Source organism: Drosophila innubila (genome assembly GCF_004354385.1).
Source record: "Drosophila innubila isolate TH190305 chromosome 3R unlocalized genomic scaffold, UK_Dinn_1.0 2_E_3R, whole genome shotgun sequence".
Lineage (NCBI taxonomy): Eukaryota > Metazoa > Arthropoda > Insecta > Diptera > Drosophilidae > Drosophila > Drosophila innubila.
The window spans coordinates 29,693,457-29,710,482 of record NW_022995380.1 but is presented as its reverse complement, the minus strand read 5'-3'; the positions used below and the strand labels follow the sequence as shown (position 1 = coordinate 29,710,482).

Sequence of the window (17,026 nt, the reverse complement as noted above, 5' to 3'; positions counted from 1 at the left end):
AATCATTCACACACAACACGAATATGAATCAATGAATGAATGCATGTTTGGTTTTTCTTATTCATCTTGATCTTTGTATAATTGTGTATATATATATATATATATATTATATGTATGTGTAGCTTAGTAATCATAGCAATAATCATAATTATATAGTATGTATAAATAGGTCTAATCTACAAATAATATAACAGGATCCTATGGAATGACCGGGGTTATTTGCCAAAGCCAAAACCAAATTTGCCAAATAGATCTTTGCCTTTCGATAGGACATCGCCGCCGGGCGCCGCTGCTGCGATGCCCTTAAGACCGCCCAGCAGACCGGCGCCCGGACCTTGTGGCGGTGGCTGTTGTTGTTGTTGTTGTTGCTGTTGTTGCGGTGGCACTTGTTGTTGCTGTTGCATACCAGGTTGCATACCTGGTTGCATACCTGGTTGCATACCAGGTTGCATACCAGGTTGCATACCTGGTTGCATACCAGGTTGCATACCCATTTGCATCTGTTGTTGCTGTTGTTGTTGTTGCTGTTGCTGTTGTTGTTGCTGCGTTGGCTGCACACCCATCGGTGGTTGCATTGGATCCGTTTTGGGCGCTTGCTTTGAACCAAATAGACCACCGGTGGCAGCCGAAGTAGCACCAGATAGCAGGCTAGTTGCACCTGAGAAAAGTCCGCCCGTTGGCGCCTGCGTCGTTACAGGCACCTGTTGACCCATTTGTTGACCCATTGGTTGACCCATCGGTTGACCCATCTGTTGACCCATCTGCTGACCCATCTGCTGTTGTGGCATACCCATCATTCCAGTTTGTCCCATGCCCATTTGCTGCTGATGTTGTTGATGTTGTTGCTGTTGTTGCTGTTGTTGTTGCGTCTGCTGTTGCTGACCATACGGTTGTTGCTGCTGTTGCTGTTGTAGTTGCTGCTGTTGCAGGCCAACATTACCAACGCGGCCGATCATCTGCAAGTTGTCGTTTATCGAACATATATACGAAAACATATTGAATTAGTCGCTTGCTTCGATTTAAACTATACGCATTCTCAAATAAATGGCAACTAATCATTTAAATAATTGTATTTTATGGGATGTACGCCTAATACAGCATAATTCACTTAATTGCGTCCATACTCAATTACACATCCAAGTTAATTGCCTCAACATGACGTTATTATTCAAAAAACATTATTTCAAGGCTGCAAAACTTTTTGGATTATTTAAATTTCACAAATCGGATCATTAACTGAACTTTAAAAAACTATCTTTTCCCAGAAAAAAAGGATAAAGTAAATTGCACACATTTTATAATATTAAATTTTTATAATTTTATTTTCGCTTGATTTTGAAAAATAAAATTTATACTCTTTTGCCAAATTTATTAATTTCATTGGTCATTTTTTTATCTTTATTTTTTTGAAACTACAAAAATAAATTTGATTGATTATGGTATATTTTTGTACTTTTAAATAAACTACAATTTTTTTAAAGATAAATATGTACAAAAAACTTTTTTAAAACAAAATTACCTGTTGTTTTTAAATTACTAGTGAAAAATTATATAATTTTTAATTAAGATACCATATGCAATAGATTTGATTATTTTTTATAATATGCAATAAATACAGATTGGCAATAATTGCACCCATTTATATATGTGTTAGAGTAGGACTTGCAATTAAGCACACTATACTGTATTCATATTCATTGCCACCTCTCTCACTCACTCTCGCGGCGAGTGAATTCATTGATGAATATTATATAGGGCATGATTTGGGCATAAATTTTAAATATATATAGAGTTTTACTTGGTGGTAGCGCGCCTACAAGTTGTAAGTTTGTAAGTGAGTTAGTTAAATGACGGGATTAGTAATTGTTTTAACTGTTATTAACTGGTTAATTAGTAATTGCAACTACAATCAACTACGAGTACTCGCATTGCATATACAAGAGTATAGAGAGAGTATATGCAGAAACGAATTGAAAACCTAATGTAAGTGTGTGAGAAGGAAAGTGTCAAATACTCGAAGCCAGGAACTCTCTTTATTACAATCACACTCGCTTTCGCACTTACTTACACTCACACGCATTCGAATATTCGAATACTCACTCATAGAATTATTTTTTTTAGATATAGTTCGCAAATATTGCTGATTACTTTTGAGCTGTCTTTCAAATAATGTCACTATCAATTTCAAGCAAGTCAACTTTTTTAAATATGTTTTCGACATTTTTTTCTGTGAGAGTTTTCCGAAATAAATATACTAAATTTCATGAAATTAAAGTTTTTTGGACCTTATTCAAAAGTGTTAATTTAAGTTGTTACTGCTCAGACACTTTTGTGAATTAACTAATTAAAAAACAAAAAAATCACAAAAAGTGTTTGTTGGATTAGATAAATTTCTTTTTTTTCTTTCCTCTGAAATTCTAAATTTTCACACTCACACTCACATTCATTTGCACTTTCATACGGAGCATATTCCTTTTGAGAGATTTGGTCATTTCCTCTTGGATTTCAATCAAAACGAATGACAGTTACAATACGTGACTTTTGTTTGTGATTGATCAATCGATTGAGAGTTGTGAATTTTTTATTATGTAGAACTAGCAACGATTTTTTTGCTGTTATTCAACTGAAAAAGAACTCCTAGAATACTACGCTCAAAACTCAACTCGCATACACTTGCAATTAATCTGAAAAAACAAAATGTCAATTTCAAATCTAAGAAAAAAAAAAGTGAAAACAAAGAAAAATGTGTGAAAAAATTGATGCTATCATTATATAAGTTTCCGTTGTCATTTTTGTTTGGGAAGATAACTAAATAGAGTTAGTATATACACTAGTTATTCAATCTATTTTGTGTATGTTAATGTAAGTGTAAATGCAGTTCAAGTTCTTCATCTTCTTCTTCAACTTCTCCCCAAGAGATACGAGTTTTCGTCCTTTGTTTTGGGTTAAAAGTAAGAAAATCAGTCTAAAGCAAATCGGTGAAAGAATTTAGTGATATTTATTGAAAGAAATTAAGTATAAAATAAAGAAAATGGTAGGGAAAAGCAAGAGGTATAAATGAAGGCATACAGAAGAAATGAAAACAATGGAATCGAAATGATAATAATCAAATAGTTTACACATACAGTGAATCACATATAAATTTATACACATTATACATCCAATATTCCATATAGTAATAGTAGCAATTGATATATAATTAATATTAATTAATTAGTAGCTTATACGCAATAAGGAAACAATAATTGATTAGATATTTAGAATATAGTACGAGTACGTATACGAGTACAGGGTAATCACAATTTTATCGGCAATATGTAGTGTATATATCGTTATCGGTATCGTTATCATTATCGAATATCGTATATTGGATTCTGTTGTTTGAATTCATCAAAATGTTAGTAGTATTAAGTACGAGTATTTATGTATTTACACACTCTTTAGCCAACTTAAAGTACAAACAATCAAATTAAAAAGCTTCAACGTAAAATTGAAAAGAAAACGTGAGATCGATCTGAGTATAATCCTAAATATATTCGTAATTGAAGACTTGTGAAAAGCCAAGGAAATTGCGTATTTAGCAAAGCAAAATACATAAAATTAATTAAAAAACTGTAATTATATAATAAACCAATGAAATCAAATTTGAATTTGAATAAAATTAAATAATTTTAATGTAAATGTGAATGATTTGTGCTGTAGGAATTGGAGCTGTATTCGATGTCTGTTTATCTGATATTATATCTGTAGATAAGACTATACACACATTGATTAATATTATTATTATTATTTTACACTAACTATATATATGCAGGTGCGGATTAATTATTTGATGTAGGACGAACATAAGTTTTAAGATATATACACGGACTATGATTGATAAATTGACTGTTTTATTGATTGATTGTCTATACAGAAATGTACAGTTATTGTAGCTGATCGTTAAATTGGTTAACTTGACTTGAGGTTGCTAGCTATACATATCTAAGAAATATTACGTATACGTAATGCTTTTAATGTTTGATTCAATAAGCAAGATATATTCATGTACTGTACTGTAAGCGTTTAGATGGATTTCTAGAGAACGCACAAACATACAGGCTTAGCAAGTTTTCTATATATATAGAGAGAGTGGAGAGTGTAGTAGAGAGTATACGAATATGTATGTATGTATATAGACAAAGCAAGATATTTAGAATAAAGGAAGAAGGAAGAAGGAAGAGACAATGGACATAGACAGTGATGAATTGAATTTTATACAATAATGAACCAAGGATAGAAAGCTATCCATGATTTATATATCAGATGGATTGATCTGTGTAAACTGTGACAAACTTATCAACATTGCAATATACGATTATCGACATTGGGCTCTATTGTGATATGTATTTGATATTGGTATGAATGAATTCGTATATCGCAATCGATTGTTTATTTTGTTAATTTTTTTTTTTTTTTGTCTGAGAAATAGAGAACCGAAACCAAATGAGTGACAGAGAGAGCAAGTTAGTTTTTAGCTGTAGTAAGTATTAATAATAATAGTATTTGTAGCTTTTATCTGTAGCGTATGAGGTGTAGTTATATATATATATTTTTTTGCGCTTTCTTAATTTTTACTTTGAGTAGTTTTTTTTTAGCATTTATTTTCAAATAAAGAAGAATCTGTTGTATTTCGTTTTTTTTTTATTTTTTTAGCTTTTTTAAAGTATTTATTTGAAACAAAAAAGAAAACAAAAGAGAAAGAGTATTTACCTGCGTTTGGTGATCGGGGGCAGGGTGGCCCGTGTTGTCTAACAGTGTAGGGGAAGCAGGGCGAGCATCTATAGCAACGAATATAACATAAAGACTTCACATTTACCACAGCAGACCATTACAAAAAATTATTTGAAAGAAGTTGTAGTAGTAAGTAAAATGTGAAATAAAAAAAAAATGAAAAGAAGTCGAACCCAAGAGAACCGATAAACAAATCAAATTCGAAACGCAAAACTAAACTTACTAAATGTATATATATATATGTATATATATAGTCTCAAAGATTAAATAGAAAATTTCAATTTGAATTTGACAGTTTTGAGTTACAGCTGCTGCCTGTTTTTTATATAGACTTATCGCGTGGGTCCTGAATATTTCAATACTCGTTGTGTTTGTTTTTATCACCGCAGTTTCAAAAATATATAAAATCAATTTTCAAAAATCAAAATCAACAAGTTCAATAAAATAATAGAAAAACCAATTTAAATAAATCACATTTTCAACTAATTTTTTACGGGGCATTGAAATTGAATTGGATTTGAAATTGAATTGAAAAACGAGAGAATATTGGAAAAAATCGCTAGAAATTTTTAGCAAGAGTCAAAATCGTATTTCGCATTTAGCATTTAAATATATTGTACATATTTATAGTTAGATATTTATTTATAGTTTTGTTAAAAGTTAATGTTAGATTGTCATGTTGTATATAAGTTGCATAAATATTACCTTCGTTGCGCTTCCCTATATACGAGTAGATCTGCTCAGAGAGAGCAGCATCTTAGATTCAATGGATTAAATAAATATACATAGGATAGATAATAGATTTGCACTTAAGGCCCACATATTTTTGCTCAGTGTGCGGCACTTAAGATAAGTAAGTATTATTATGTATTTATAAGGGAGAATACGACAATAATTAAGTAAGTGGATCGTTAAGAACTTTAATACTTTCATATTTCATATATATTTTACAATAAGATAATTTACATAGATTACAAAGAGATTTTTACTCGCATTTCGAATTCGTTTTCTTATTTGTGCTTAAAGCCCCTGCGGTGTTGTTGTTTTTGTTGTTATATCTCTAAAGAACATAAAATCGGAAATATATGACAAAATATTCCAAAGGTCTATAATTGGCAAACAAACAAGAGCAACATTCAAAACCAGCCGGAAAGTACTTGGATAACATGTAATCGTAATCAAAATTGAAGGAATTTAATATAAAACACAAAGTATTTTCTGAAAAAGCAGCGTTAAAATAGATCATACACTTAGGAAACAGCAACCGAGGGGAGAAGGGGGGACGGGTTTAGAATACTTGAAGAATTGTTAAGTTTTCAAGGAGTCAATTCATACGAGTTCACTTTCTTTGTATAGAATAATGGTAATTTATCGGATCACTTTTAAAATTTCTTTTTGTATTTACAACTTGTCTCAATCGAAATTAAATTATATAAGTAATCAGAAATTAAACAAGTTGAGCTGTTATCTCAGTTAAATTTAATTTAAGTAAGTTCGAAGATCTGTAGATTGTAATTAATTGAACTCTAGATTTAGATTGGTTGGTGAGCAACTAAGGAATTACAATTCATTCGACAATCAGGTGCAGAAAACTAGTCTTTTCTTTTGTTTATGCAAATTAATTGTTAAAGAAATAAAATAAAATTAAAATTAAAACAAAAAGTCGTTCAATTATAATACAATAGAGTTTAGTTGGATTAATTAACATGCAAGAGACCATCTAGAAGTTTGCAAGGCTATAGAAAATCACGCAAGACAAGAGACAAAAGTAGTGTATAGACAATAAAGAAGATATTTAATTAAAATGTATAAATAAATGGATGAAAGTGCTATAAGATGGAAATTATTGCATCACATTCGCAAAACATTTTCTTCTCTTCGTTCCATTAAATTTAAAATCAACGTGAATTTGTGAATAAAAAAATAAAATATAATTTAAAAAAAAAACAATAGGAAAAGCATTTCAAAAAGACTGTGTGTACAACAACAAGAACAACAACTATGTATCTATATTATATTGTATTAGTTTTGAGGATTACATAATTCGATTTGAACCCAAAACAAGTAAGTATAAGAGGATTATAAAAATATTTAATTGACTTGTGCTGAAAATATGAAATATATTACAAAAAAATAGTATTGAAAAATATTCAAATGAAATGTTAAAACATTTTACAAAAGTTCTGCGGAATCGTAACAAAAATATATGTATATTGTAAATTGGCGGCGTTCAAAAAGGAAATTGTAATTGTTTTATTATTAGATCATCTGTAACAGTTATTTTTTTTGTTTTTTTTTTTTTGTTTTAAGAGTATTTGAAATTTTGCGAAAGAGTTAGACAGAAAGAGAAAAGAGTGAAAGATTTTCTGTGTCGTCACGAAATTGGTTTTTTGTTTGGTTTTTAGAAGAGTGATCGTATTTGGTTTTAAAGTGTTATATATTCGCTGATCCCAATCGTTTAAGGATTCAAAATAAAAAAAACCAACAGAATAGAATCTTGAAGTAGTTAGTTTAGCTACTCGTAAGCTCGATTATAACATCCTGCTTGTTTGTCTTGTGTTGTCTGAAATATCTGCATACATATATATATATATATGATTATCTTATATAGAGTGTGTACCAAAAATGTAGATTGTAGATTGTTGAGATTTGTTTCGTTTTCTTTCTCTGAGTTTTTCTTTTGAATCGAAATTGAAAAGAATATTGAAAATGATAAATATTGTAAGCCTGTAATTACTTTTCGAATAAGTTTTTTTTTAGTATCACATTTGGTAAAAATTGTATTGAAATCAAAAGGAAATTAATTGAAAACGTAAATGAAAATGCATTAAGAATTAACGGACCAGGATTGATCTTTACAAAAGCCTACTTACTTTTGCCTTGTTGACCACGTTGACCAGCCACGCCGGGCATCATGTTGTCTCGAGGCGGCGGCGGTGGTCCCCTTGCCCCAGGTCCCTGACCCCTGCCCCGCTGACTGAGGCTGCCACGTCCGGCAACGCCGCCGGGTCCCATTTGATTGTTGTTGTACTGATCGGGCGCATCGGCAAGGAAGTTTGACGGCACCAGGCCTCTGACACCATCCAGTTCGCCCATGTAGAAACCATCTTCATCCATATCACCATAAACGAGTATGATTTCACCCGTCTTGAAACATAACTCCACCTGCTGAAATGTCAAAGTTAAAGATAAACTTTATGTTCCGTTTAATCGAGAGATCCTATTTAAGACTGCAAACCCTTCAATATTTTGGTAGATAGATTTTAGATTTTCAAAATTGTAAAGAATCTAGGCATTAAAATCGACGCCTCGATCTGGACGAGAAATATTTTTAAATCGATATTAATTAAATTTTAATGCAGAATGAATTAAGAAACCAAACCATGAACAAGATGACATTCCGCTTGAAAATCGGTTCAGTTTTGACAAAGTTATAAAAGTTTGAAGTTGATCAAACCTTTGACCTAGTAACTTTACAACCCAAAATTTTTGTCTGATTTCACATGATTTTTGACAAGAAAATGAAACCTCTCAGAATTAAATTTAAAGTGTTATTTTATACTAATTACGATATAAGGAGTTGATTAAAAGTGATAACTTGAGATTTTAAATTTTCAAATTTCAAAATTCCAAAGGGGGGACCCTTAGCATCAAAACCCAAGATTTGGAGGAAAATAATTTTTTTTACAAAACTAATTAAATTTAAGTGCAGAATGAATTTAGAGCCCAAATCGTGACCAAAATGACATTCCGTATAAAAATCGGTTGAGTTTTGTCAAAGTTATGTCAATATGAAGTTGGTCAGACTGTGGACTTAGTAACTTTACAGGACAAAATTTTTGTTTGATTTAACATGATTTTTTACATGAAAATGAAAGCTCTCAAAATCAAATTTAAAGTGTTGTTTTATACTAATTACGATATAAGGAATCGGATCAAAGTGAAAGCTTGAGGTTGAAAATTATAAATTTTCAATATTTCCTTTGCATTAAAATAGGAACCGAAAGATTGCAGCCTCAATTCGATTCAATCAATTTACCTCGGCATCCACATTCGGACTCAACTCTTGAGGATCATAGTCGTAGAGGGCGATCATCCGTTTCACGGGCATATTCGCATAGATGTCACCCCAACGATCCCGGCTCACATTGCGCATGCTCTGCTGAGGAACAACCTGACCGGGCATCACTTGAGCCGTACCAGGGGTGGCTCCAGTCTGCATGTTGCCGGACATTTGCATCTGTCCACCTGTCAGCTGGGCCGTGGTGTCCTCCACCTCGCTGACCATGTTGTGGGGCACGTAGCCCCGCCTGCCTCGCAACTCGCCCCAGTAGAAGCCATCGGCATCCTTATCACCATACACCTGCATCGGAAGGTGGGGGAAAAAAAGGGGTTGTATTAGTTAAAGTCGGAGTAGAAATGTATTATTCATAATGCTATTTTGTAGTGTATTATTTGAGTGCTAACTTAACGATTATTTATGGAACTATTAGAGAAGACAGAACAACTTCTACTTGTGTTATGTATAAGTTAAGTTTAGGGTAAATACTGTATAGTTATTGTAGATACATAAGTAGTTATTGATATGGGGATTAACTTATGTGTAGTTTACGATCTCAACTTAATAAATGGTTGGGGCAGACTGAAGTGTGGCGAAGGAAAAACATGCACAGATATTTTCAAACAGAGCTGAAAATAGTGATTACATTTTGTTGATCAAGTAAGCCTTAACTTCAAGAAATATATCTCTTATTCATTGGACATTTTTTTCCCCTTGAAAATATTTATATTTGTATCTTCTCTAATAATCTGCTTCAATAAAGTTTCAATTTTATTGAATATTTATTTTCCTAGCACCAAATACTGAGTAGAAACTTTACTGCCAACAAATATATATATATTTATTTCGAAATTATCCTAATCCTAAATAACAATTGTCGCAAATATAGCTAACACTTTATAGCTTCCCGTCAAATAATAGTTATTGTCAGACACATGGAATAAATAGAACAAAATGTTCTGTTTACTGCTGTCATTGCTCAAGCAACACATATTAAAAAAAAAACAAATTTTTAAATTACTAATTTCTGAAGTTTTCAATTTTAAACAAGGCTTTGATTACTTTCTATATATTCGATTTTTGTCCTTTTAAAACTCTTTTTTTATGTGAGCTTGTCAAAAGTGATCTTTTGAGCTGTTACTGCTCAGACACTTTTGTAATATTTTTCAATACAAAATTTAAAACAGATAATAATCGAAAAACTAATTTAAAATATGTTATGAGTTGACTGTTGTTTGCGACGTTTTCTTAGTATTCTGTTGAAATTGATCACAAATTGAATCTGCCTTTAAAAGTGTTGAAAACTAGTGTTGTTTAAGTTGAAGTGTAATTTGTTATAAAAAGGGTTGTTTGAAATTCAAGTTATAACTAGTTTCAAAGGTATTTTTTCATAAAGAAAATTTAGTTAAATAAGTTAAATTTATTAAGAACAAATTTGTATCACTATTTGCAGCTCTGTAAACGAATTATTTGGTTTGATATTATTTTATTTGGATTCGAATCGTTTCAATTAGCGTCAAGCGCATCGAATTCTGATCAAGCGTTGATCAATTGCTGATTTGCTGATTAACTGATTTGCTGATTGCTGATTTGCTGATTTGCTGATTGGGATTGTTACCATTTGCGATCGCTGTTGTTTAGTGTGTTTGTTTCGTCATTCCGTGGGTTTACTGTAGCTGTTAACTGTAGTAGCTGTGCCTGCAAAGTGTTCGGGTGGTTCTGTGTAACATCAATGATTAGAGCGAGCTTACCTTGATCGTGTCACCCTCTTGGAATGGCAGTTCCTCATCGCATCCATCGGGATTGGGACTCATTGTCGATGGATCGTAATCGAACATGGCCACAAAATAACGTGGCTTCTTCTGTGCTCCAGGCATTTGTTGTTGTTGTTGTTGTTGACCCGGTTGTTGTTGATGTTGACCCGGTTGTTGACCTGGCTGTTGACCTGGCATCAACTGACCCTGCTGCATATGTTGTTGTTGTTGTTGCTGCTGGTTGAGTGGACCACGTGGACCCATTTGACCTGGCACCTGACCCATCATTTGACCCTGTCCAGGCATTTGACCTGGCATTTGTCCTGGCATTTGACCCGGCATCTGACCCGGCATCTGTCCTGGCATCTGTCCTGGCATTTGACCTGGCATTTGACCCGGCATTTGACCCTGCATGCCCATCTGTCCTGGCACTGGACCTCGAAAACGAGGACCTCCCATGGCACCCTGTGTTCCATAAGGTTGTTGTTGTTGTTGCTGTTGCTGTTGTTGCTGTGGTCCCTGAGGTCGTCCTGGCACCATGCCACGCTGCGTGGCGCCTGGCTGATAGCCCTAGTTATCGATATGTTTATCGATCGACCATTAGCACGCGCATGAATTTGAATTAATTTAAATGAATTTGAAATTTTGTTAGCGTTGCTTTTTCTTAAGTTGTACTCTGTTTTTCATTCACATTGTCTATAGAGAGATGTGTTTTTTTATTTTGTTGTTTTGCTTAAGCGTCAACTAAAATGGTCAACTTACTATCACATATGTACAGTGTAGCTGTGTATGTGTGTGTGTGTGTGTATGTTCAAGCTAATGTACAGACAACTGTTAAATCATAAGTCTATGGCTGAATACGATTAATGTACGAGGTCAGAGGCAAGTACGAAGCTAAGCACAAAGTATTTTGTTTAGGAAATAAGAAAGCAGATATTGCTGTAATTGTAACTACAGTTAGTCAAGTAATTGTTTTGACAAATTTAAAAAAAAAGCAGAAACACTAAAAATTACCAAAAAAAATATTGTATTTTTATTATTTGTTGGTATATTAAATATTTTAGTATGAACATTCAACTTTTATTTTGAAAACTAAAAACTGAAGATATTCTAAGATTTAAAAAAAAAAATTTTTTTTAATAGTATTTTAATATTTTATTAATTTTAATAAAAAATAAGAGTTAAAATTAGTTTTTACGAAAAACAATAATAATAAAAGTTTATCCAAGGTTTTCAGAAATATCCGATCGAAATATAGTGTTTCTCAGATCTTCCAGATTTTTTTCCGGTAAAAGTTTTTAAATCCTTTTTTATTAAAATAAAAGACAGTTGTATTAATATTTCTTAATCTTTTTTTGTTATAACAAGCGAACTTTTAAATTGTACAATTTTGTTAAAGTCAAAACAAATATATAAATTTTGTATTTGATCAAAATAATTACACGACTAACTGTATGTATGTACTTAAGTGTGTGTGGTTGTGTATATATTGTATCATGTTGTACACACAAGTCGCTAATATGAACTGCGTTTATATACACCTACAAATTATGCACATTGTTATCATATTATCAATACTTACATAGTAAATATACTTAAACATATTTTAGATATTCATAGGGAATACAAAAATTTAGTTCTTATTCTTAATCGGTCGTTAAGTTGGCAATGAGACATACATAATATACAATCATAATCCAGTTTAAAGTCCCTGGAATCTAATTGACCAAAAAGCTAAATCAAAAGACAAGCTATATAAATTATATAAACCCCCGACTAACCATGCAATATCTGAACTGTCCTAGAGGCCAGAGTTTAGCTTAGTTAAACTATGCTTATTGGGAAAATAATAAAAAAAAAAACTGCTTAAAAATTATAATGGAATATTAACAAAAAAAAAAAAATTAATTATATAATTTTAGCTTTAGATATGTTAAATAATTTCACTTAGCATTTGTAGTATTTGTAAATAGTTTCAAGCTTAAATCAAAGCGTAGTTTTACTTTGTTTTTAAATATTTAATTATGTATATATTTATTTATATATATGTAGATCGAAGATAAGTATTACTAAAAATGCATTGAACTCTTAAGTTTATTTTGAATAACAACAATTGAACTAATGTGAGTGTGTGTGAGTGTTTTGAATAGTATTACGAGTATGAGAATGTGGGTAGATGTTGTGGGTATAACTTACATTCTGGTTCACTTGACTCTGTGTGGGTTTCGAGAAGAGGCCCCCGAGCAGGCCACCTAACAAGCCGGAGCCGCCGTCGGGCTGTTTCGAGTTCGAATTGGTATCGTTATCGGTATCGGTATCGGTATCAGTATCGGTATCGGTTTCAGTATTGGTTTCATATAATGAAAATGAATAGTATGTAACTTGTTTTGTTTTAAATTGTTCGTTGCATTGCGTTTTCCTTAATACAATTGTAACTGCCGCATCAATATTAACTTAATTGTACGAGTATTTAATTAATAAATTAATTCATTAACATACTAATTTGTTTATTCTGAGTAGCTCAATTAAATTGGAATAATTATTGCATATTTTGTTGCTTCAATTTGTTCAACATGCTATTTTGTGATTTGTACTCAAACAAAATCATGAATCATTAAACAAAATTCAAATTCAATCAAACACTAGCATTAACTAATTAAATAAATCATAACTTTACATACATACAAATTCCTTTTTTTTTTTGTTTTTTCCATATTTTTTATTTTTTTTTTAAGGTAAAGGTCTCAATTCTTATAATTATAATCGAAGGTTCAACTTTCTCACAGTTCATTTCATATTCAATTTATAGTTTATAACAAATTTTTGTGTGTGAATTTTGTGCGATTGTCTAAATTTGGATATAGTCGGTGTATGTATATAATGTGGCTATTTTTGCAAAACAATTCTGAGAAAAGAGGCTCTTAGGAACAGTAATAGAATAGTAGTAAAAGAGGCAATTCAAAGGAGTTTTTCAATACGAGAGTAGAGTAAAGTGGCAAAGTATAAAGTATAAACTAAGTATAAAAGTTGGAGAGAGTATAGAGTAGAGTATAGAGTATATATGTAGCTGATTGAATACTTTTCCGTTTAAAAATATCCATTATGAATTAATATATGAACCAAATTGATGAACGTTTTAACTAAAAAAATTTATGAAAATAAACAAAACCAATAAAAACATAAGAGTATATGGATAGTATATGAAGGGTTTCTTCAAGATTTCCCATTCCATCAATAACTGATTCATTTGACGGTGACGGTGCAGTATTTATATATATACAAATCATAAGATTTTGTTTTGATTTTGCATTCAATATTCAATAGTTGATTTTTTGTAGAACGATACGATTTGTATCTACATTTGTAGAGCTTTATGTACAATTTAAAAAAGTTTTTATACTCTTGCAGAGAATATTATAATTTGGTCATGGAATTTTTTATTTACTGATTAAACTGTATCAGACTCAATAAGCGTAAAAAATATAAATTCTAAAATATAATAACAAAAGTAAACGAATTTTACCGGGTTTTTTTAAAACAAAATTACTCCATTATCTGATATGAATAATAACGTTATGAAATAATAAAAATGAATCCAATTTATATCTATAAATATTTGGATATTTTTTTTTTATAAAAATAGGTAAAAAAAAAAATTTAATTACGTACAGAATTTACCAATTAAATATTTCTTTATGGTGTTTGAATATATAGGTATGTGAATATAAATTGAATTTTTAAATATAATATTCTTTTTATAGAAAAAATTAAATTGTTTCAAGAAAAGAAACTGAATAACAGCTAAAATAAATATATTATATGTAGATTTACAAGAATAATCTGCAAGAGTATTTAATATTCGGCATACCGAAGAACATTTTTAATACATTTTTAATTGAAATTTGGAAAACTGAAAACCAATTACAATTTGAAACGATAAGAAAACGAGTTGACAGAAAATAACTAGATCAAAGATTTATATACTTATGTACAATGAATGCCAATTGCAAGTGGATCTGGATCTGAACCCTTGTGGATTTCGATCTGGATCTGAATGAGGACATTACACTAACCTGATGACCCGGCTGACCCTGAACCGGCTGTTGGCCTGGCTGTAATCCTTGCTGCTGCATTTGGTTCGGATCGTATTGCGTGTGATCCTGCTGACCTCCCATCATGTGGGGCTGTCCCAGCTGCCCCATTTGACCAGGCTGGCCAGGCATGCCCATTTGCTGCTGCTGATTGGGCATGCCATGGATACCCTGCTGTGGCAGCTGTGGACCCATGCCCATCTGATTTGGTCCCCGACGGGCGACAGCATTACGCACTGTGTCTGTAAAACAACAGAAATATTAGAGAATATTTTAAAAGAAATAACAAACTCAAAAAAAAAAGGAATTAAACTCTAGAAAATTTAAATTTAAAAAAAAATATTCATGTTACTAATGAAGAATTATCTAATAAATTTATATTGTAAAAATTACTTTCAAAAAGTAACACATTTTTCAAATCAATATGCAAATTGTTTTTGAGAAAAACAACACCGTTCAAATTTCTTTTCAAATAGTAATACAATTTTATATATTTTTTTTTTGGGTTGATTCTTAATGATTTTAAATACTATGCTTGGTTCAAAATATGCTATTTTATTAGTGCTTCAAGTTGAAGAGATTTTCTGAAACTTAATTAAGAACTGAATAAAAAGTTCAAAATTTAAATTTCGGATTTACCTCGATTTTGCCTTTCCAATTTATTTTTTTCTAATCACATTTTTTTAAATATCGATTTCTTATTTAGAAGTTTCATAGCTTTAATATTCGATTTTGAATAATGCTTGTTTTGGCCTTCCAAATTTATTTCTAATTAGTTTTTCCAAGTTAAGATTTTTCTTGATTTCAGAGTAATTTTTTATTTGATTTCTTAAAAATATATAAAACTTAAAAAATTTTTCTTCTTTTATTTCTTCATTATTATAATTTTTTTAAATTTTTGTTTCCCTATTTGAAGTTTTCTAATTTTATATTATTTCCCACAATTTGGTATTCTTAATTTCAAAAAATTTTGAAATTTTTTTTAGATGAATGAAAATGAATGCACTCACTTGGTATCAAAATGGGCGCACTGTCCGCCGACTGTGAATCGCGTGATTTGGTGCGAATGGTGACGGCTCGGGGATTGAATACGCCCAGTTTGCCAATGTCGATGAGGGCGTGGTCGCCCGTTGGTGAATTGATGTCCGTCACTTTTTTACCATCGGCGTACACAGCATAGCCGGTTACAGGCCCCGTGGACGTGGGTCTGTTAACCGGCTGCCATGTCACCAGAATGGTGCCATCCTGAGGACCAGCCTCAAGTTGGATATCCTGTGGCGGATCGGGCAGACCCTTGGTCAGTGTACGAAAATCGGCATAGGCACCGGGTGCCTCCTCCTGACCGGGTCGGCCCGGTATCTGTTGGCCCGGCGTCTGTTGGCCAACGGCGCGCAAATGCTTCGCACGCACGGTCACCCTGTATTGGGTGCTGGGCGCTAAGCCCGTTATTGTGTGCCTATACATGCCCGGCTTGACGGTGCGCACCTCCACATTGTTCACACACACCACGTGCTGGTGGTTCGAATTGGCCGGCAGCCACGAGATAACCGCCGAGGAACACGTTATGTGCGAGGCGCGCACCGCCGAGGGGCCCAAGTGCGAGGTATCTCGTCCAATGATCATTGTGCAGGCCGCGTCCCTGGACGTCTGACGGTTTTGGGTAACGCTGCGTACGCTAATACGATGCGGCTAAAAAGATAGTGAGAGAAAGTAGACGAGACTATAGCAATGCATTTAATATTAAGACAAGTAGTCAACTTCAATATATATTCAGAAATCTCTACAGATTTTATAAAAATATTGCTTTTGAAAACAACCGATTAAAATATTAGAGTTCCTGGAGCTCCTAAAGATTGATTCGGAGTCACATAAATTAACTCACATAAATTCTCTTTAAAATTTCCATACGAATATAAATTTACTGCATACTTTAGGAAATTATTTTACTGACCACAACTTATAACAGCCATAACTTCTGTTATATCTATTTGACCTCGGTGCGATTAAATAGAAAGTATGATTAGAACAAAAACAAATGTTTAGTCCCCCAAAAAAACATGTACTAACCTAAAAACTAAGAGATTGCTGAGTTTTTCCGCGTTTTGCAGGACTAGAAAAATTGTACAGTGTGGCAAAAAATCTCAGAAAAAATAATTTTGTTGTTAGTGAAGAAAATTAGAGTACGTATGCTGATTTCAGAGTCTCTAGCTCTTTTTATATAAAATCTAGATGGTTTTTATATAATTTGAGCGTTGAAAAGCATCGCCTATAAGTTATAAATTCAACTTCTTTCTCAAGGAGTTCATTATCTTAAGTCTGTCAAAATTAGTGAGTCTAGCTCTTCTGAG

At 32.1% G+C, this 17,026-nt stretch overlaps 1 protein-coding gene across 1 annotated transcript in view; it reads right to left on the bottom strand.

The window, feature by feature from the left end:
- Positions 1-175: 175 nt before the first annotated feature.
- The window catches only part of LOC117792564, a 34,965-nt gene continuing 18,114 nt past the window's right edge, over positions 176-17,026 (bottom strand). The window contains 8 exon segments of the mRNA XM_034632756.1: positions 176-956; positions 4,753-4,820; positions 7,647-7,941; positions 8,813-9,136; positions 10,585-11,157; positions 12,784-12,864; positions 14,661-14,920; positions 15,689-16,367. Of these exon segments, the coding sequence (XP_034488647.1) occupies positions 216-956; positions 4,753-4,820; positions 7,647-7,941; positions 8,813-9,136; positions 10,585-11,157; positions 12,784-12,864; positions 14,661-14,920; positions 15,689-16,367 (3,021 nt within the window). The 3' untranslated portion in view covers positions 176-215.